The following is a 22,811-nucleotide window of genomic DNA, read 5'->3' as shown; positions in this document are numbered from 1 at the left end:
CTTTCTCTCGGACAATTGGAGTGGCTTCTCACAATCCGGTGCTGCAGTGTTGGCACTGGAGGGATTTCCTAACTGGAAGAGCTGCATAATTAGATGCGTGTTCGGCTGGAGCTCAGTTCCACTCCCGCTGCGCACTGCCCCTGGTCTTGACCAGAGGGCCGGGGCTTAAAATTCAGCAGCGCTGGTGCTTTTGATGCCGGTGACAGAGTTCCGGTTGAGGAGGGTTTTGTTTTTGTTTTGATCCAAGCTACATAACTTTAAGAAAAGTCCTTACTTTTAGCTGTCACTTTGCTGATTGTTAGTTTGGGGAAAATACTCCCAAGTAGAACCCTGTATCTGACTCATAAAGAATATAAATAAATAAAATTTCTAAAAAGTTAACAAATACTGCAAGATGACACAACAGAAAGACACTTAGCAGCCGAGCCTGACCTGACGTGATCGCCAGGGCCATGTAGTAAAAGAGAGAGCCTGCTCCTACAAGTTGTCCTTTTACATGCATGTGAGTGCGTGCACACACACCACACACACACAATGTAACCATTTCTCCTATTATAAATGCTGGGAAATAGACAGCTGACTTAAAGATCTGAGGGAATTAGATTGCTGTCCTAAAGTCACTATGAAAAGATCATCCAGGGCCTGGAAAGATGACTCATCAGTTAAGAATGCTTGCTGCTCTTGCCTAGGACCCAAGTTCAGTTCCCAGCACCTACATCCACATCCCACAGCTCACAACTGCCTGTAACTCCAGCTCCAAGGGATCTGACACACCCTCGTCTGGTCTGCATGGGTGCTGTGCTCAGGTGGACAGACATATAACACAATTTAAAATGAAAAGTGTTGGCAGAAGGACCAGACAGGGACTGGGAGGTGGCTCAGCAGTTAAAGTTCTTGTCTAGGAAGCAGCACAACCAGAGCTCAGATCCCTGGAGCCAGTGTAAGTGCCAGCCGGGAAGGGTGGCTCACCTGTAATTTCAGAAGTCTAGACAGGATTTCTGAAACATGGGAACATGCGTGCATACCACACACATGAAAAAGACAAAATCATCTTCCATGTTTCAATTGAAGAATAAATTATCATTCTTTTAATCTCCAGTCCACTATCCCAAAGTGATAATAACTTTCTTACTGTAGCATAGACTTTAAAATCCTCTTTTGATATTTAGGGAACATGTGGGATCAGCTTTAGAAAAAGATTCTCCAGTCCCAAGCAAGAATGCCAGTTGCATTTGTCATCAAATCCCACGGCTCTCACGGCAAGCCAGTGTTCTCAGACCTAATGTTTGAACTTCAGTCTTTAAATTCCCTTTCTAACTTGCCATGTTTCCAATTCTTCAGCCTAAAAGTCTGAACGGATGTCAGGCATTTACGTTTTCAGCATGCTGCTTCTAGCCACGGAGAGTTTCACCACAGCCAATCGGCAATCTTTTACAAACTTTTGCAAAATTATAGTATTTTGTGTTGTTAGTTTCTTAGCGGGAATCTCAGTTTGGGCTTCTTAATATTCCATTACCAGTTCCCAGTTAGAGCCTGGAACAGCCTGCACTCAGGCAAGCTTGCTGAAAGGTCTCTTCTACTTTGTGAGGTCACGTATTCAGGTCTCTGGGAATGTATTATCCTGCCTCTCTCATAATGTACTTGATTTGCCCAGAAAGCCATGGGGCAGTGATTGTATGGGGTGTAGAACACACCTGCCCCTGCGCCAAGCATGTAGAGACCTGACCCTGTGGCTGGAAATCAGGAATGCCACTGGGAAGATGCTGATAGCAAGTCATTTTATCTTTTGTGGATTTTCATACTGAATTTTTAAAGTACTGTTTTTTTTTTTTCTGAGTAAAGTAATGGAAATGCCCTGAAACAAAGTTCTTATACTTAGAGATGGCCTGATGTAAGAGAAAGGCTACTGAGCCCCAGACTCTGGTTCCAAGACAGGCCTGGTGGTACATGCCTGTGACCTCAGCACTTAGGAGGCCAAGACAGAAGGATGAGCTTGAGGCCAGTCTGGGCTGCACAGTGAGGTCCTGTCTCAAAAACAGAAGCCTGTGTTCCATTCCTGTGTGTCCCCATTACATAAGGTAACCTGGAACACATAGGCGTAGTACCCCTGGCTGTCCCGGGACTCACTCTAGTTCAGGCTGGCCTCCAACTCATAGAGATTCCCCTGCCTCTGCCCCTTGAGTACTGGGATTAAAAGTGTGTGCCGCCACCACCACCCAGCTAGTGTTTCTTAAATGAGGAAAATAATTGCTTTCTGTGGTGGTTTTGTGAGGGAATGCATTTGTGAAGATTTTGTAAAATGCAAATAGTTTATTTTTAGTTAGAGGATGGAGGGAGGCCTTACTTTAAAACTTTGGGGTGGGGAAGGGGGGCGGACAGGCTCTCACTATGTAGCTCTCTGGCTTACAGGAACTCACTATATAGACCAAGCTGACCTCGGATCCACAGAGATCCACCGGCGTATCTCCCAAGCCTGAATTTACTCCCCTGTGACAAGAGCTCATCTCTAAAGGGTCAGATGCCTTGGTATCCAAAAGGAGTTACTCTCTCAAGTTCTCTCGCCACGGAGTGAGCCCTCACAGTCACCTGACGCTGAGGAGCAGCGAGCCAAGGGGGAAGTGACACATACAACATGGGCTGTGACATCTGCACCTTAGGGACAAGGAGGCGGGACTCCTTTTCGAATGAGTGAGCAAACAAACTTTCTTGAAGATCATACGTTCCGCGACGCAGCAGAACCCCAGTGACTCGCTTGAGAAGCCCAGCATCAACGGTCTAATATTTACAGTACCCTTCTGCTTTGCAAGGATTGGTGCCCTTGGCGCTGCCATGAGCTCACTCACTTTGGAGACATGAACCCACTCGGGGACATGAGCTCACTCGGGGAAGATCAGTACAAGGAGGGGCTGTGCTCTGCACCTCTAGAGATTGGCCTAGCTGGAGTGGCAAGGGAACAAGGAAACACAGACACAGCGCAGCTGCGTTTGGGTAGCCTGGGCTCGCTGCTGAGAAGCCACGGCACCCTGGAAGCTCGGAGTGTTTATCTATGGTAGTGTTGATCTATTATCTATATATTATCTGTGGTTGAACGGGGAGGCAGGGTTATTGCATACAGCTGAACGTGAAGGCAGGGTTAGCTAATCTTGTTAAAAACAGTCCGTAGGGGAGCAGTCTTCAAGCCTTGCAAATTGGGGGAGGCTGTGATGGAGTTTCTGAACACATTGTCACCGGTCACCCTTGGACCAGAGGAAAGCTTTGCCATTCCTCTGAGCCTGCCTTGCCACTGCCGTGCCCTGAGGCATCGGAATCCTTGATGTAGCTGCCCCCTTAGCAAACTACACATTCCCTCGGGACTTTGCGCCACCCTGAAATGTCTCTTCCTCACCTTTTGCCTGGGACTAACAGGTCCCTGCTCTGTATTCTATGCAGAACATCATCTCCAGCGCAGATCAAAACCTTATGTAGTGAACACCAGTTACTCTAGGTTGCTTGCTTCTCCATTGCTCTGATAAACACACAGAGACCATGAGCAACTTGGGGAGGAAAGGGTTTATTTGGCGTTCAGTCCATAATAAAGAAGCCAAGGCAGGAGTGGAACCACTCACTGGCTCCCTGGCTCTGACTTGCTCATCTGCCTCTTCCTCATACTGCCCAGGCTTCCTCCCCAGGAATGGCACTGCCCACAGTGGATTGGACCTCCTACATCAATTAGCACCAGGCCAACCCACTGAGGCAACTCTTTGGCTGAGGCTCTTTCACCGCTGTGTCAGGTCCATAGCTGAACTGACTGGGGCAAACACCTTGCTGTGCTGCCCAGGCCTTTATCAATGGGTTTCCTGTCCACCGAGGTCTAAATGTAAAGCCCAAGTATGTCAGCACACTGAGAGGCATTAGAGGATTTGGAGGAGTCTTCCTAAGGTACAAGTTTTCTTTGGTTGATTGTTTTATTTTGGAGTGGGAAGCTAGGATTCTTTTGGCAGGGCCCAAACTCTTGATCCTCGTTGCCTCAGCATCCTTAGAAGTTGGCATCACAGACACTTTGCCGCCTTTTCCTCAGATAAACCTATCTGGATGAACCTGCTTAAAAGGCTGTGGTTCTCAACCTTCCTAACGCTGAGACCCTTGAATACAGCTCCTCATGTTGTAGTATCCCCAACCGTAAAATATTCCGTTGCTATGTCCTAACTGTCAGTTTGATATTGTTATGAATCATAATGTAAATATTTGTGTTTTCAGGGGTCTTAGGGCCAACCCCTGTGAAAGGGCCGTTCAGCTCTCCGAAGGGGCCTCGACCCACAGATTGAGAAGCCCTGCCGTAAAACGTCTGTATGAAAGTAAAGGCAAGTGTGGCAGAGCACACCCGGAACCCCAGTACTTGGAAGGTCGGAGCAGGAGGAGCAGACGTTTGGGGCCAGCCTGGGCTACGTGGTGAGACTCTTAGGGAAAGGCAAGGAGTGGGGGATTGTTAGAATTCTGGCTTCCAGCAAAGGGATTCTTGAACCTTCTCTTCTGGTTATTGCAAGTGCCTGGAAGAAATTGGTTAGAGGTAAATATTCATCTCAAGAAGTTGGGGGGGGGGGATAAATCTAAGGAAATAGAGCAGTTAAGAGCAGAAATCAATGCACTAGAAATGCACACAAAAGGATTAGTAAAGCTAGAAGTTGCTGCTCTGCAAAACTTTAGAAAATCTCAAAAATCAAAAGGCACAAACATATCAAAAGGGAGAAGAAATGCCATATTGATCAGTATATTTCCAAAATCTAGATTAATTTTGATGTTGAATCTACATCTAAGAACTGAAGTCCTCAAAATCTGACGACTTGACAGAAGAAGAAGAAAAATAGAGCCTTCCAGGAGCCGCCAGGCATAACCGGATAAGAAGACAGGAAAAGTAAAGAGATGCACACTTAAACCGATCCTATTTAAAACAAAGAAAAACCATGGTACAAGCAACAACTGATTTATTTAAAATTACGAATATCATAAACAGGATTACACCCCAAATATTTTCAGGAAAAGCCTGTCAGCCAAGAATTTTATATCCAGCAAAACCATCTTCCAAAAATAAAGAGAAAACAACATAATGGCAAGAATAATGGTCGAGAATACATATTGCCAGCCAACCTGCTTTTAAATTGCTAAAGGAATTTCTATCTGGAAAGAAATGACAGAAGAGGGTGACTCATGTTCACGAGAGAGAGAGAGATGCGGAACAATAGAGAAATACTAAAGGCTGAAGGCATGTTTTCTTCAATAGATTTAAAACATAACTGCAAGGAACAATAATGTGAAGGCTGGAGTCATAATATGTGCCAACAGATATGCACAGTGGCACACAGAGGAAACAGCTGGGCCAGAGGGATGCTTTCTATTTTACTGAAATATATGTCACCGGAAATATAGGGTTGTTATAAATTAACATATTTATTATAACCTCTCATCACTAAGGAAATAATTTGAAAACAATTTTCGATGAGACACTATAAAATATGTGTTTTACAAAGACCATAAAGGAAAAGGGGGTACTGGGCGCCTGCAACTCAGTGAAGAGTGGTCCCTTAGTTTGTGCAAACCTCAGGGTTGGATATGCAACACTAAAAGGAGGAGGAGGGAGGGAGGGAAGAAGGAGAAAGAAAATAAAGGGGAGGGAGACAGAGAGGAGGAGGAGTGAAGAAAGGAAAGAAGGACGGACAGAAAGACGGGAGACAAACCACCAGCATTGACTACAAGGCTGAAGGATGTGAGACCAGCACACTAAAGCATGTTGTATTTGGGGCAATGGCACACGACTGTACTCCCTGACTCAGGAGGCAGAGGCAAAGGATAAATTCCAGACCAGCATGGACTACATAGTGAGACTTGGTCTTAATTTGAAGAAGAAGCTGTACATGGTGGCGTATCTAAGCACTAAAGACACCAGAAACAATAAAATGCTTAGGGATAAGTTGTATAAATATACCAGACCCGTACTCTGAGAACTGCAATCATGGATGAGCTTTCAAGGAGTTCTGTAACTAGAGAGAGCTCCCAAGCTGGTAGCTCAGAAGACTCAGACATGTTAGAATTGCAGTTCTTCCCAACTGACCTCTATGCTTCCAACAAGATCCCTATTAAAACAACTTGATTAAAAAATAAGAATAAAACAAAACATGCAAAGCAAAAAGAATGAGCAAGATGGGGCGGGGGAGATGGCTTAAGAGTGGCTGAGAGCACCCACTGCTCTTCCAAAGGATTTGAATTTGGTTCCCAGTGCCACATCAGACATCTCACAAACGCCTGTAATTCTAGCTCTGTGGGATCCCATATCTTGTTCTGGCCTCTGTGGGCAAAACATCCAACATAGCCAAAACAAATTTTGAAAAGGAACTAAGCTGGATTATTTATACCTCCCTATTTCAAAGCTGAATTTGAAGCTGCAGTAATCAGATGGTGATGTTGGTGGGTAGAGAGTGGTGTAGGTGAATGAGAATCTAGACATAAATCCTTACATGCACGGTCCGTTTAAGCACTAAGGCAACTTATCGAGAAAATGAGACAACTGGATGTCCACATGGAGATGAATTTAGGTGCTCACTTCACACACAAAAATAACGCATAGAGTCATCAGCAGGGCATAGGGATACACGCCTTTAATCCCAGCACAGGAGAGGCTGAAACAGGCAGATCTCTGTGAGTTCAAGGCCAGCCTGGTCAACACAGCAAGTTCCAGGACAGACAGGGCACATTAAAAACTTTTTAAAAAAAATCGTATACCTAAATTTAAGAGTTAATTTACAAAAATTTTCAAAGCAAATACAAGAGAAAAAGCCTCATGATTTTAGTATAAGCCATGCATAGATGCTGCACGAAATAAGGGAGATGGCTCAGTGGGTAAGGGAGCTCACTAGCAAGTCTGATGACCTGAGTTCCATCCCTAGAACCCACATGGCAGAAGGCGAGAACCAATGGCTACAAGTTGTCCTTTGCCACGTGCCACAGTGTGTGCGGTGTGCACAGTGTGCCCCTGTAAATTAACAAATATTAATAAATCGCAATACAAGTTTAAAGGAAGAATGATTAGACTTCAAAACGTTTAACTTTCATGCTTCAGAAGAAAGACCCAGAAAACAGACTGGAAGAGAATGTCTATAACCATGATAAAGGGTTTGACATCCCGAATGTATAAAGAACTACACGCCATGGAGACTAGACACGGTAGGCCTTAACTTAAACATAGGTTACAGAATGGAAGAGCATGCTCACAGTGCATGAAGAGATGATCATCATTAGTCATTAGGGACATGCAAATCAAGGCGGAGTGCGGGACCACTTCACACCCTGGGAACCGTCCAAAGAAAGGCTGAAGGGTTGGTGACCTGTAGAGAAACACATCCATTTCTGGTGTGAATATAAAATGCTAATGTACATCTTCGAGAGCAATGGGAATTTATGGAAATTGGACGGCGGTGTTGGTAATGTCGCTCTGTCCGCACCCGTGCTGGAGAGAGGGCTCGCCAGGTAAAGGCACTCGCCACAGGCTGACCACCTGGGCTCCACCCCTGGCATCCAGGTGGAGGAAAGAGAACAAATTCCTAGGAATTGTTCCCCGCCCTCCACGGGCACACTGTGATACATGCACGCCCACAAACATACACGCGATAGGTAACATAAACTGAAAAAAAAAAAACTTCAAAGTAAAGACGTTAAAAAGAAAACTGCACTGCTAGACTGGAGAGTTTAGGTGACAGGGGACCGAGGGGATGGAGTACCCAGATAAACAGCAAACAGGAGGCCTTCTCCTAGACAGTGGCCCACAATGTTACCAAAATGTAGCAAAGTGGCAGGGACTATATCAGCGCCACATCCTAAACTGTCTGACCGCTGAGCCCAGTGCAGCCATTCTGATTGGCTTTTGGGTCAGAAACACAAAGGCATGGAATGGTTGAGGAACTTCGAGTTCTATTGATTATCAGATATTATGAAGTCTTCATTGACTTTTTAAAGAAGATTTTATTTATGCGTATGAGTGTTTAACCTACATGGGAATATACTTTATGCGTGCCTGGTGCCTGTGTAGAATAGAAGAGCCCTGGATCTCCTAGAACTTGAGTCGCAGACGGCTGTGAGCTGGCAGCTGGTTACTGGGACTGAGCCCCAGTCTTCTACAAGTGCAGCAAGCGCTCTTAACCCACGAGCCTGCTCTCCAGACCTTCATTTTTTGCCTCCTGTTTAGCTAGAGGATATCTTCCTTGCCAGGCAGTGGTGGCGCACACCTTTAATCCCAGCACCCAGGAGGCAGAAGCAGGAGGATCTTTGTGAGTTTGAAGCCATCCTGGTCTACAAAGTGAGTTCCTCCAGCTCAGCAAAAACATGTGTTTCTATGAAGGTGAAGTAAGATCATATAAGTGAGCCTAGTTTGGGTAGAAAGTTTGAATAAATTCATTTTTCTCTTTCAAACTTTTCTATGGCTTTCAATTTTTAAAATAACTACATTGCTGGAGAATAATTGATTCTTACTTGGCAGAAATAAAAATTTTAAAACCTAACTTGTGCTAGGCATGACGGTGTCCATTTACAATTCCCAGAACTTAAGATGCTGAATCAAGGGGCTGGAGAGATGGCTCTCAGCAGTTAAGAGCATTGCCTGCTCTTCCAAAAGTCCTGAGTTCAGTTCCCAGCAACCACATGGTGGCTCACAATGAGGTCTGGTACCCTCTTCTGGCCTGTAGAACACAGACAGAATATTGTATACATAATAAATAAATATTTTTTAAAAAAGATGCTGAATCAAAAAGAGTCAGAAGGCTGAGCCAGTCCAGGCTACACAGTGAGACCCTGTCTCAAAAACTCAGAGCTAGGAATATATGGGAATGTTGAGGGCCTGCCTACCATACACAGATCTTGTCCTGAACCCCTAGTGTCACATGCATGGAACACACACATTTACATTCACTGAACACACACCTACACATGCACATACATGCAAATTGGCTATAACATCCAAATGCATGAGCTACCTAAAAACACATAGAGCAAGAGATGTACCAGACCCCTTTGGTGAGTACAAACTTTTATTAAGACATGGAAAATAAGTAGAGATATAGTATGTTTCAGCATCAGAAGCTCCCATTTGTAATGATACAGATTCTTCCAAAGCAGCTTACAGATTCAGTAGTGTTCGATCAAATTTTCAGTGTTTTTTGAATGGCTTTTGACAACCTCGTAAAATATACATGAGGAACAAGGAAGCAAGAATCACAGCCCTCAAAGAGAGGGGGAAAGGAGTGCTACACTGTATCAGGAGTGTGTGTGTACGCCATAACAGAAAGTACCAGAGTATGGAGAACGTGAGGATCAGCACAGGGAGAGACCTATGCTAAGCAGCCCAGAGACAGCGGAACACACGAGGATTCCTAGTGAACAGCACTGGGGTTAATTCAGAGCCGCTGGGAGAGGAGAAGGCTTTCAGTTAACAGTGCCTGCACGGCTGGCTGCCATTCAGAGAAACAAAGACCTACCCCACATTGCCAGAGACAAGAAGACCATTCCACACTGAATGGACAAGGTAACACTATAAAGTGGTTAACAAGAAAGTCTCTGTTTATTATTTTTTACCTAGAAGTTTTGTGTTGTGGTTTTTGGTGGTTCTGGGGAGTGAACCCGGGGTCCTATGACTGCCAGACAAGCATGCTATCATCGAGCAACACACCCAGAACGATAAAAGAATAATTTTTAAATGAGATGCTTGACAAGCTAGCCATGAGAAAAATACCAATACATTTGAATATATTTAAATTAAAATGCAAGGTAGGGAAAATGTTGTGTAAAACAAACTCATAGTAGTATCCAAAATATATGAAGACTATGGGGCTGGAGAGACAGCTCAGTGCTTAAAGGGTCTTTCTGACCCACAGAGGACCCAGGTTTGGTTCCCAGCACTCACGCTAGGCAGTTCACAACCACCTATAACTCCAGTTCCAGGGGAGCTGACACTTTCTGACGTCAGGGGCACTGGCACACATGTGGTGCCTGCCCCTCTCTCTCTTTCTTTCTCTCTCTCTCTCTCTCTCTCTCTCTCTCTCTCTCTCTCTCTCTCTCTCTCTCCACCCACCTCCCCCCCACACACACGGCAGAGGGTTCTCAGGGGTGAGGATAAATCAAGGGAAAAATAAAACATCAGGTTGCCAATTCATGAGGCTGTGGTGTAGGATGTGTTGCTTTCATTGGTTGAATAAAGAAAACTGCCTTGGCCTTTTGATAGGGCAGAAACTTAGGTAGGCGGGGAAGACAGACCTGGATGCGGGGAAGAAAAGCAGAGTCAGAGAGCCACCTGCCATGAAGCTGCCAGGTCACACATGCTGAATCATTCCTGGTAAGTCACGACCTCGTGGTGCTACACAGATTATTAGAAATGGGTTAGATCAAGATGTGAGAGTTAGCCAATAAGAGGCTAGAGCTAATGGGCCAGGAAGTGTTTAAATGAATACAGTTTCCGTGTAATTATTTTGGGGCTAAGCTAGCCGGGCGGCAAGCGGGACACAGCCCACCACTCGTCCTACAACAAGGCTGGGCAAAGAAACACATACTTCTAGCAAAGGTGAACTCCAAACTGCCAACATATAAAGAAAAGGCTATTTATAACCACTATATAGCCAAGCATGGCAGTGCACACCTTGTACCGCAGTGCTCCAGACGCAGAGGCAGGCTGATCTCTGAGAGTTCAAGGCAGCCTGGTACATGTAGTGGGTTTCAGATCAGACTGGACTACACAGTGAGACTTTGTCTCTAATTACTTATTTTAAAAACTACCATGATTTTTACCTGCCATTTTATTTATTTATTTATTTATTTATTTATTTATTTATTTTTCAAGACAGGGTTTCTCTGTAGCTTTGGAGCCTGTCCTGGAGCTAGCTCTTGTAGACCAGGCTGGCCTCGAACTCACAGAGATCCACCCGCCTCTGCCTCCTGAGTGCTGGGATTAAAGTGTGTGCTACCACCACCCAGCATATTTGCCAATTTAGTAAGATAGTAATAACTCACAACACCTGAGGAAAATGTAACTTAGAACAAGAATCTTTGGGAAGAGTTCAGTAGGATTTAATAAATGAGTGACAACCAGTGTACTGTTTCCAGTGTCATTTAAAAATACACAGTATAGGGGGGCTGGAGAGATGGCTCAGTGGTTAAGAGCACTGACTGCTCCTCCAGAGGACCCAGGTTCAATTCCCAGCACCCACATGGCGGCTTGCAGCTGTCTGTAGCTCCAATTCAAGAGAATCTGACATCATTATACCAATGCGCAGGAAATAAAGTCAAAGTTTAAAAAAAAATACACAGTACAGGCAAACACCCACACACACTAATAATTGATAATGAAAAGAAAAAGGCACACTGCAGAATAGATGGCCACAATATCTATAGCAGCATTGTCTATAAGAATCACAAACTGGGAAAATAAATGCCAATCAAGAGTAAAATAGGAAGTGAACCATAATGCAACCATACGATAGAATGAACAAACTCTTACCTACACAGAACGGCAGGGATGAACCTCACAAACGTGTCCAGCCAAAGCATTCTCAAAGGCATATAATTTCGTTCATACAAATTTCAAAAATAAGAATAGGTCAGGGGCTCGCAAGATGGTTCAGTGGGTGAAAGCTCTTGCTACACAAGCCTGACAGCCTGAGTTCAAATCCCCAGATCCCATATGGAAGAGGGAGAGAACTGAGTCTCAGCAGCTGTCCTCTCACCTCCACACAGGTGCTGTGGCACCAGCATACCGGTATTCACACATATGTGCACATGTGCATGCGTGTGTGCATGCGCACACACACATGATAGATAGATAGATAGATAGATAGACAGACAGACAGACAGACAGACAGACAGATAGATAGATGATAGATAGTCAGTCTTAGTGGTCCAGACCTATTAAAATCTCAGCACTGTGAAGGCTGATGCAGGAGGATCACAAGTAGGATGCCGGCCTGGACTACAATAGATCTTGTCTCAAAAAGAAGGATGGGGAGTCTAGTATTTAGGGTTGTAATTGTGAGTAGTAAAACCATAGAGAAATGAGGGAATGGCTGGCAGGGATGGGGTGGAGGGGGTAGAATGGCGAGGAGTGGATGGTAACTTCTGGGGTGTGGGGTACGTTCTCCTTGTTCTGGTCACCACATGACTATTGTTTTAACACAAGCATGTACATGTTTCTGTGTGGATATACATACATACATACATACATACATACATACATACATACATACATTTCGTCAGCCTTCTGTATATTTCATAAAAAGAAAACACCACAGGTGAGCAGCAGAGATGAGAAGACAGCAGATGGGGCCGCCCACACCTAAATCCCAGCACCTGGGAGGGGGGGCAAAAGGCTGGTACAGGTTCAGAGCTAGCCTGACCTACAAAGGGAGTTCCCAGACTCTGCGGTTACAAGAGTGAGACCCTGTCTCAAAGAAACCAAACCACACAAACTGAAGAGACATTTACTCAAGCCCATTTGTAATTAGAAACATAAAAATAAACAGTGCCCACTGTTTTCGGTCTGCCTACAAATATCGGGCAGTCACCTCGGCACCCCGAAAGAAACGAGAAGACCTTCGTGAAGAGCAATGTGGCAAGATGTATAAAAAGTATAAAAGTCGTCTGCTTCACGAACGAGTGATGAATACCAGCACAGCTGCTCGCGACACGCACACAAAGGAGTCCTGCTCAAACCACGGTATTGTGTGTAACAATGATATGATTGTTCTTAAAGAATTCAGGATGCAGTTTTACAAACCGACGTGGAAAGACTTTACACTCATACAGAGAAAAGTCACGGAAATCACACAAACACTGAATAAGTCTAGTTCTAAATATATAAATATGTACAGATGGAGATGTATGGAAAACGGATCACAACTTTATGCCTTAACCTGTCAGCAAGGAGTGACACGGAACAGAGGTTGAAGAGAAGGGAGTGGGCGACTTTGTCATCTTCCTCCATCTATGTAATTACTCATATATGCAATTTCATATCCACGGACTTCTTGTATAGTTGTAACAAGCATGGCAAAAGTGATTTTACCGAGTGATTATGCTATATGTTCAGGTCTAATAGTCAGCATGGTGGCGCACGCCTTTAATCCCAGCACTTGGTAGGCAGAGGCAGGCAGATCTCTGTGAGTTCGAGGCCAGCCTGGTCTACAAAGCTAGTTCCAGGACAGCCAAGGCTACACAGAGAAATGCTGTCTCAAAAAAAGAAAAAAAAAAAAAGGAAAGAAGGAAGGAAGAAAAGAAAGAAAAAGAGCCTGCTTTTAAATATCTTTTGTTCGTTGGACTCAGAGTCCCTAGGACTAGAGCTCAGAGTTGAGACATAAGGCTGTCAGCCCCCAACTGATGGGTACTAAGTAGGGCACTGGGTCACTTGGACCATCTTCGGGTTTTCCCTTAATCCTACATACATCTGTGTATATATATATATATATATATATATATATATATATATATATATATATCTCCTCCTCACATCCTGGTCATTAGCGCAGCCATGTTTTTGTAGAGCACTCTGCCAAAGTAAACAGGCCCTGATGTCACTACCTGTCAGGGAACAGCCGTAGCAAAGTGTGGCTGGAGCGTGGAAGTTATTGTGAGTAAGTGGACCCCGGGCGAGAAACCTTCTGAGTAAGCAGTCTCCATGGGGACTCCCTGTGAGGATCCAGACCCGCAAGACCACCACACAGGAGCTCTGCTTCACGCCCCTCACTCCAAAGCAAAGTCCACCTTCCCTAAGGTAGGAGGGGCACAGGCTGGGCCACTTGTCACTTAGAGTCAGCCAATCAGACAGAAAGCACCATGAGGGAACCGATGAAGGAAACCGACTCCACGCAGACATTTTGCTGTGCATTTATTTTTGATTCGTATCATACCATACGGAGGGAAACGTCCAAACTTTGCTCTTTCAACATCTTGGCCTTTACCTTGCTGCACAGGAGGAAAGCAAACTAAGGGAGCCGAGCTGGAGCCCACCCTGCTGCCATGGGTGTGAGGACAGGAGCAGCCTCTTCCGGTTGACGGGAAGCTTGCACTCCGCAACAAATGACTGGAAACACACGGTGCACACAAGTCATCGGCTGGTCCTCCGGCATCCACAGGCGGGCGTGCGCCGTTTCAAACCATCTCTTGCTCAATGCCGCGAGCATCGTCTCGTTCTACCTGTTATCAGCAAACCCCTTCCTGTTCCAGGATGGAAAGCAAACTGGAGTCGGATACATTCAACGCTGCAGCTGACTTCCGCAAGCCACCAAGAGGAGAATGAATTTAACTTTAGTGCATTTATTCTTACATGATTCTTAATAAAACACTTTCAAAACATTCTGTACAGCTCAAGCCACCGAGAACTGCGTTAACATTTCTATAAATGTGATCTGTTGGGATGAGGTGCCAAGGTGTCTCTGTACAAAGATGTACAATATGTACAGTCACTGGAGGGACAAGCTGTGCGAAGCAGAGTCTAGAACACGGAATTCATGCCAAGGCTCAGAAACCATTTCAACAGGTAAGACTAAAGCTTGAAACTGCACTGCGGTTCTCCCTGGGCGTATGATCGCTTTATAAACAATACACGTATAGGTCGCATAGAAAGTGGTTGACCCCAGCGCAGACAGAACGATGCAGCTGACTGGACACAGTACCGGCCGTTCTCCTGGGCCTCGGTCTGCAGTTGCCACGTCATTGAGTTGCTGCTGCTGCCTTGGGCTGAGCCACAGCCACGCTAGGAGACTTGAACTTGGGGAGGTAAAGGCCGAACTTGTTTTCGATGCCAGCAAAAGTGGCCGTGGCAAGTCTGTAGCCACCAATGTGATCGGGGTTGGCGGGAGGGAGGTCTGCGATGCGGGACTTCGGTGTCGGATCTGAGCCCGAAGGTTTGCTGCGGACAGGGAAAAGGCAGAGAGAGCTCAGGGCTGATGACGGCAGCTGACACTGAGCATGGATGGTGGGGGGCACCCACACACTATGAAGAAGCCTGTCTCAGCTCTCTCCGTGTCACCTCTTCTGCATAAGCTGTGATTTCCAGACTCACCACACTATTGCTTTCACAGATCTTGTAGAGAAGAAAAATGGCCACACCTTCAGTGCTTATATGTGTACATGAGCTGACTCTCCGAACACGATCAGGAGAAGATGCGCTCAGTTAATAAAATCTTTGGGAAGCTGGCTATGTGTGGACTTTTCTGTTTTCTAATTTGATGCAGGAGGCATGCATTAAATCTATCATAAAAGCATGTAAGTTGATATAATTTAAAAGCTTCTTAAACAGTGGGCTCTTAAAGTTTATCACTAAAAGAGAAACAGATTTGGTTCTTGCTTCCACAGTCTCTAAAGCTACAGAAAAGCCAAATATCGGTATTTGTGCAGTGGGATGATGAAATTGCTGCTCCTGCATCTTTTCTATGGGTCCCTCCGCTACTTGGTTCAACTGCTCTTTCCCTACCAAGGCTTTCAGCAGGGGAGGCGCTCGCGGGCTTAAGAGATGGAGTCTCCCAACACTACTGGCACCTCTGCCCCGACAGCTAGTAACTGCTTCTTGCTTTGGATTCAGCTTCCCTGCAGACTCAACAAGCAATTGCTCTTCTCCCTAGGGTAGACTCTGAGTGCTGAGCTTGGAGCAGCTCGGTTGGGGGCCCTCCCCCTACCATGACTGACCCATTGGCGTGGCTTCTCTTTGAAACCATGTGCGTGAACCAGCAGTATGAACATCTGCGGACTAAAGGATGGGGAATGAGGAACTGTCACCTGGGCAGCATGCTACTGCACACTGGGTTGTTTCTGGGCCATATTAAACAACTAATAATGCACAATCTCACTAGAAAAATAGGACAACTATTCACCTAGCATTTCCATTCAACACCTCCCTAAAATGTCCCCAATAGCTATTGAATGCTATCTGCCAAGTCACTCTGGTAAGGTCTGACTCCAACATGGGAACTTTTAAAGCCCGTTGCTTTCCATGCACTCGGTTGTATCCATTTTCTCAGCATTCCCCAAGAGGCTCTGTGAACAGAGCAAGCACTGGTCTGGGTTGGGTGAAGTAGATGCACTTACAGGCCTCCAAAATCGATGTAGAACCACCGCTGCAGAAGTTCATAAGTGACCAGCGTGACACCAAACTGAGGGGAGGACCGGAACACTCGCGCTGGAAAAGAACAACAGGGTAGGGCAGACTTAACACCGGGATGGCTGTGCCAAGGCTACCGCTGAGTGACGGGGGAGAAGGACGTGAAAGCGAGACAGCCACTCCGGAGGACCCCCCCCAGCAGCTACCTGCAGTCCCTTTCCAGAATGCCGATGGCCCTTCTTCCCGGAGAATCTTTCGGAAACAGTCGATGACCCCGCTGTAGGTTGTCTGACCAGCCCGGGCAGCCACTTGCAATCTTGTCTTGATAACATCAGCAGGGGTCACCAGAGAAGCAGCGGGCACACCTTGGAGGAGAAAGCCACATTTAATTCATCCTCAGGATGTCATACATCCAACAGGACAATCCACAACTATGACCACAGGGAAACTCAAAGTTCCTTAAACAGGCGCCTAGGCACCAAGGGAAAGAGGAAGTGTCCCCAAGCCTGCTAGTTGCTTCTGAAGAATCAGGGAGAAAATGTTTTGGTTTTCTGTCTGAATTAAAGAAACCGCTCTTGATTGCACCATCCCAAAGAACTATGAGAGAGAAAAAAAACATAATAAATGTAATAACAGCGACAGGACAGTTCCCATGCTCCTTTTCCAGCCTCAGCTACTTTTACATTTTTCATCTTTAAATAAGACACAAGTATTTTCATATATAATATGAGAGGACATCGATGTAATGACCTACAGAATGTATGTGGCACCGAACCGTAGTGGTCTTGGCTGACTCTTGTCAACCACACACTGTAGGAGTGAGTGTGAAAAGCATCAGAACATTTGCCAGTGTGAGGTGCTAAGAGAGAGGTGACTGACCCTCCCTTCGGGCCTGCTGACGTCACAGAAGTCATTACAACTCTTCCGGTTAAAGAGTAGCCAGCGAGCCAACCACCCAAAGGCTGCTCTTCCTTCCTTGTGCTGCAGCTCCCTGGGGTCACCTGAGATGCAGCAGCAGCAGGAGGAGGAGGATACAGAAGATGGGTTTCTCAAGTGTAGCTTTTGTTCATAAAACAGAACAGACCTTGAAGGAGCAGCATGGCCTTCCCGGGGGGAAGGAATTCAATTTAGCTTAAATATCACTGTCTCTTCGCTAGGCAAATGGAGCCGGTGGCCCCGAGGGGGCTTGGTTAGAGAATGAAGCCAAGGCTCCCCTAGGATCAACCCAGCACCCCATTCAGAGGAAAGCGGGTAAATTGCCTGCCTTCTGAAGCAGCTCTGCAGATGCTCCCAATACCTGCTATTGAAGCTTGACTGGTAATAATTAGAAAAACTCTCCTCTTTGAAAACCCCGAAGATATCTACAGGCAAAAAGCTGGTGAGACTGGGAACTGCATGCATGGTTCTGTGGCCGCTGGCAGACGCCGGGCTGTGAGTGACCAGACAGACGTCCCTGGCTGCTTTTGCTGATGATTTATAAAACACAAGGAAAAGCCTGAAGGAAAGATGCCGCCCCCTTCCTAACAGTCTGCTGAGTACAGGAAAGGAGCTGGGGCCCTAGTGCCGGGTTAAGCAGGTGACCTGGCCAGGAGTTCTCATTCAGCTAACCGAGATCACACATGTCAGCAGGGGCAAAGCATGTGCTGGACCCCAGGTGAGGGCTCAAAGCCCTGGCTCCTTGGTTTTCGTTTATTAAAACAAGTTGCCCCTTGTCATCACCGCAAGAACAATGTATCCATCTCAACACTCTCAGAACCCAGGGCTCCTAAGATAAAACACCATACCCAGGGCAAGCAGTAGAAGAGGCTAAGCTAGCAGTTAAGAGCCAAGCAGTGGGGCTGGAGAGGTGGCTCAGTGGTTGAGAGAGCTGGCTGCTCTTCTAGAGGACCTGGGTTCAATTCCCAGCACCCACACAACTCACAAGTGTCTGTAGCTCCAGTCCTGGGGAATCTGATACCCTCTTCTGGCCTCTTCCAGCAACAGGCATGCATGCGATATATATATATATATATATATATATATATATATATATATATATACACACATTATATACACATACATGCAGGCAAACACACACATAAAAATAAATTAATCCTTTTTTATTCTTTTTTTCTTTTTCTTTTCTTTCTTTTTTTTTTTTTTTTTTTTTTTGAGACAGGTTCTCACTATGTAGCGCTGGCTGTTCTGGAACTAAACTCATAGAGCCTATCTCTGCCCCCCACGTAAACAAAACAAAACAAAACAAAACAAAAGATTCAAGCAGGGACCAGGAGCCTAGTCTTGGCCATGCTCGATTCTGTGTGGGCTCATTACTGGCTGTGCAGAAGGCAGACGGGCCTCTTCCTTCCCTGTCATTTCAGTGAGCTGCAGCATCTAAGGATGCCTGGTTGGTCTCTTCTATTCCAAGTTAGTTCCTGGTAACTTAAGAGTAAGAAGATGCATGTGTACACACACGCACAGACACGTTCAAACACCCCCCTTGCTGTGAGTCAGAAAGAGCATATTGAGCCCTTCCTGACTGCCACGCTCCTCTTCCTGATGGACTCTCATCTGGTGAAGACCTGATGAAGATCTTCATGTAATCCATCATCTGAGCCTCCACTAGGAGGCCAGACGAACGCGATGAAAGCCCTACCCTCTGAAGCACTCAGCCTACTAGAGAAGCAACCATTAACCAAACCGAACGCTGAGGTCAGATAAAAAGACGAAAACAGAGTTGAGGGCCGAGGGAAGTTTGCTGCTTTGGTCTGAGGAGAACTGTGGGAGCAAGAGAGATAGCTTCGTGAAGCTCAGCTTCTGAGCCAAAACAGGAACGTTCCTCACCACAGGACAAGTACAGGGACAGGCAGGGCCTGAACATCAGCACTGGATCAGCAGAGAAACTGATCTGCCAAAGACCTTCAACCACCTTAGTTGGCTGCACCCATGGTTTCAGGAGCCCAGGAGGCTAAGAACCGTGCTAATGATGAAAGCCCAATTTAGATGGGCAGATCTAATTTGGCTCCAAGTTGCTAAGCTGCATTAAGTTGTTTATCCACATTATGCAAATGTAATTAACTCTCATCAGAATCCTAGCATATCCCACAAAGGAGCAAAGGCGGCTCTATCCAGCTAAGTCAGATCCCAACAATAACTTCCAGAAAGAAAGGGCGAAGTCAGAGACTCTGTACTTCTTAAGAGACGGTCCATGGTTACCTGCTATGGCTCCAGCTGCTAGGAGATTGATGCCTCCCACGCGTCCGCTCTCGTCAGCCAGAAGGAGTTTGCAGTGAGCGTACACGGGAAAATAGATGGCGGAGAAGGGAATGTCTCGGAGGAAACACGCTTTGGCACCCTGTCACACGGTGAGGAAAGAGTGAGAAACAGTGTGTAAACAGGGTCTGAATGGCCAAACAGGAAGCGGGCAGGCACTGGTGACAAGCAAGCTGAGATGTCCTTCAAACAGCATTAGGAGTGATATGAGGGGAATTAGGCAGGGGATAGTGGTACAGAGCAAGGAAGCGTGGCGGGAAAGCTTTCCAAAGGAAAACGGGTATCCGGGCTAACCCTGGCGACAGAGAGCTTTCTAGCGTTTCTAGAAGTGCTAGACTTAGGGTTTGAAATTTTCATTTGTTTTCTGTCGTGGCGATCACACTAAAGCGCAGTAGAGTTAACGCCAAGGGCACTCTGCTGCAGGTCTCTGCAACTTGGCACTGTATAACTGGAACTTTCTGTGCATTGAGCAAGGCAACATCTTAGGATTCATACAGAGTCTCAAACTTCCCAGGCTGCTTGGCCTGCTCAGCTCTGCTGCGGGTGGGGGTAGGGAGCTTGAGTGGGGATGGGGTAGAAGGGGAAAGAGGTGAAGTGTTAGGATAAGATTCCAGAATGAATGGCTTGATTCCCAAGCGCCCCCCGCCCCCCCCCAAAAAGAAAACTCTAACAAACTGCCAAATCAGTCTCAATCAGTTCCAAGCCTTGGGAGTGCCAGGCCAAATGCCAGAGGCAGTGGAGGAGGGCATCTGTCCTAAGGAAGGGAGAGGAAAAACCCTAAAGTCTTCGTTCCACTCAAGACAGCCTGTCCTGGCCATGGAGAGGGCAGCGAGAACCTTCCTCAGTGTTGCCAGAGACCCATGCCAGCCCAGGCCTCAAGTTTTGCCTCACAGACAAATGCTATACCCAAGCACTGGGTTCCCCCGATGGCTCTGTTTTTATAAAAACGAAAACACCCAAGGACTCTTACAGGGTAATCCAGACAGAACCAATGTTTACACATTCTGCCCTCCAAGGGAATCTCCACGGACGGCGAAGAGGGTGGGCGGAAGGCACAGAGTGGAGGCACTCTGTACAGACAGACAGGCCTGGCAGCGCTGCAGGCTCCTGGGCACCCTGTGGCTGCGCAGCTCTAATCTAGATGTTCCTAATTTCTAATTTGCAGTTGCAGAGGTAAATTTACACATTTCAGCGGTTATGGATCCACAAATAAATTCAGTGCTGTGGAAACACAGTCCTCTATAGGGGTGAAATTTCCGCATCTCCCCTTCTACCAGGGAAGGGAACAGAAAGAAAAACTCTGCTCGTTAAAGAAAAACACTGGCTTCTGCTCCATTACACCTGATCAGCGGTGATGGCAGTAAGGGTACCCGCCGGGAGGAATCTGTTGACTGGCGTCCTGTGCAAGAACAGTGGTTGCTGTTGTTTTTTAATGGAATTCATTATTGACAAATCCTCCCACTTAACTTCTTAAAGACTCGAATCCTGTCAAATTCTATCTTTTTTTTTTAAACCATGGTCAGATGACTAAGACAAGAGAAGCCCCTCCTGGTACAAGAGAATTTATTAAGGCTCAGAATAGGCACAAGGTTTCTCTGCAGCCCCAACCCATCCTGAGTACCAAAGAAACTTCTCAAGGCCCCACAGGATGAAGGTTGTGAGCCTGAAACCAGTTGTTCCATGGAAGAGATGCGCTGCATGTAGTTCCATAGAAGCTAAATCTGTCAACAGGAACTCTCTTGTGTATATCCTGCTACCTTTACCCGAGGGCACTGGCTTCATTTGGGTCATAGGTCACACTGCCGGATAAGATTGCTTCTCAAGTTGGGGGTGGGGGTGTCATCTGGCTTCTACGTTCTTTCATGTTTATACTGTGTGCCACGGCTTCTCCACTCAGCTAGCCAAAGAAATCGACCTACCTTGTAGAGCCCAAAGAGCCCCAGGTCCTGAAGCACATTCAGAGCACTGACTCTGGGCCCAGTGGTGATTTCTCCTGCCACCTGCAGGCGGATCTTCACTATCTCCAGTGGGTTGGTAAAGATGACCTGCGAGCCTCCAGCCTGCAAGCAAGGGAGACAGACAAGCTCTCGCCACGTCGGAGCTGGACTGGGGGTGTCCAAGAAGGAAAAGCCACAGATGTCTTCACTTTACACTGGGGAAGGAGAGGCTCACATGTGCTCAGTGTGAGAGATCTCATGGAGATATACCTCACGTCAATCTCTCTTTAGGTTTGGGTCCAGCTGAGGCAAGGTCTCACTCAGTCTGTAGCCCAAACTGGCCTGGGAGTAACTCATTAGGTTGCTCGGTCTAAGCTAGAATTCACAGCAATCCTTCTGCCTCAGCCTGCAGGGTGCTGGGATTACAGATGTGGGCCACCATGGCCGGACTTAGGTTTATTTCAATTTGAAATGTCAAGACCATTCTCAAAACTGCCCTTCAGGGATCACCTCAAGCATAGTCAAGACAACAAAATCAATAAACCCAATTTGGAAAACAGAAGGAATGAAGATGTAGGTGGTTGGCTCTGGGTGAACGGAAAGCTCCGGAAAGCTCCGGAAGAGCGCTGTCTTCGGTCAGCCAACTTGCGGACAAGTGAACACAACGTTAGCCCCACAGAGGTGCCTTTACAGCCAGACTTCTCCTCCGAGTCAAATTCTACACTCTATGTGAGCATGCACAGAGCTCTGGGCTGGACCAGTGACTCCCACACAAAAGGAAGGAACCTGCGAAGGCAGACTTTAGTATCATTCCAAGACAAAACCGGGGGGGGGGGGGGGGAATCCAAGACAGAGCTGGAAAGCGGAACTCTGAGTCACCCGGAGTGTGACGCCCTCAGAGCAAAGGCACATTCCACACTCTGGGGTGAGCATCAGATTTGATTTTCAAATAACTGGAGTGTGTTTGCACCTGAAATCTGCCAAGTAGTAGAGGGGGAAAAAGAATATTTAAAATAACTGCTATAACTCCTTTTTGGGTTTCTGTAATTAATATAAATGATCATGTATACATGATCACACAGATACACACACACACATAAAATATATATCATCCCTTCATAAAGCGAAGAAATCTCATTTGTGCCATTTTGTCTTAAACTACAGCTGTTTACATTATATAATCAAAACTATATTCATACAATATTCATAATTGTAATGGTATTCATATAATCATAGTCATCACACAGTCGTAACTCAGCTGCAGCGCATGTCCCTGTAAAATAAGCAGTGTGCTTCTTATGTAAGAAGGGGCAGTTCTACAGGTGTCCAGATGTCATCTCAGACCTCCACCCCTCCTCCTCCACATCTGCCGATCACCCTCTCTGACCCCCTTCCAAAGGACAGCAAGGTGGCTCCTAATACTCTGGGGCCACACTGGCCCTGGATTCCTCTCCTCCTCTGGGCAGCTGACTGTCCTGAATCCCCCGGGGGAACTAATCCCCTTTTGTCCCGACACAACACAG

At 46.3% G+C, this 22,811-nt stretch overlaps 1 protein-coding gene across 2 annotated transcripts in view; it reads right to left on the bottom strand.

Annotated features, from left to right (window-relative positions):
* Window positions 1–13,871: 13,871 nt before the first annotated feature.
* Slc25a12 (solute carrier family 25 member 12) overlaps window positions 13,872–22,811 on the bottom strand; it is an 80,561-nt gene continuing 71,621 nt past the window's right edge. For both annotated transcript variants that reach the window (XM_038338149.2, XM_038338150.1), the window contains 5 exons: window positions 21,271–21,411; window positions 19,295–19,433; window positions 16,306–16,464; window positions 16,087–16,177; window positions 13,872–14,911 (listed from right to left, as the gene is read on the bottom strand). In XM_038338149.2, coding sequence (XP_038194077.1) covers window positions 14,713–14,911; window positions 16,087–16,177; window positions 16,306–16,464; window positions 19,295–19,433; window positions 21,271–21,411 — 729 coding nt within the window. In that variant the 3' untranslated portion in view covers window positions 13,872–14,712. The remainder of the gene's footprint in view (window positions 14,912–16,086; window positions 16,178–16,305; window positions 16,465–19,294; window positions 19,434–21,270; window positions 21,412–22,811) is intronic.

This window comes from Arvicola amphibius, chromosome 7 (genome assembly GCF_903992535.2).
Source record: "Arvicola amphibius chromosome 7, mArvAmp1.2, whole genome shotgun sequence".
Lineage (NCBI taxonomy): Eukaryota > Metazoa > Chordata > Mammalia > Rodentia > Cricetidae > Arvicola > Arvicola amphibius.
Note: the sequence above shows the minus strand (reverse complement) of the source record. Positions and strands in the feature narration are given on the sequence as shown.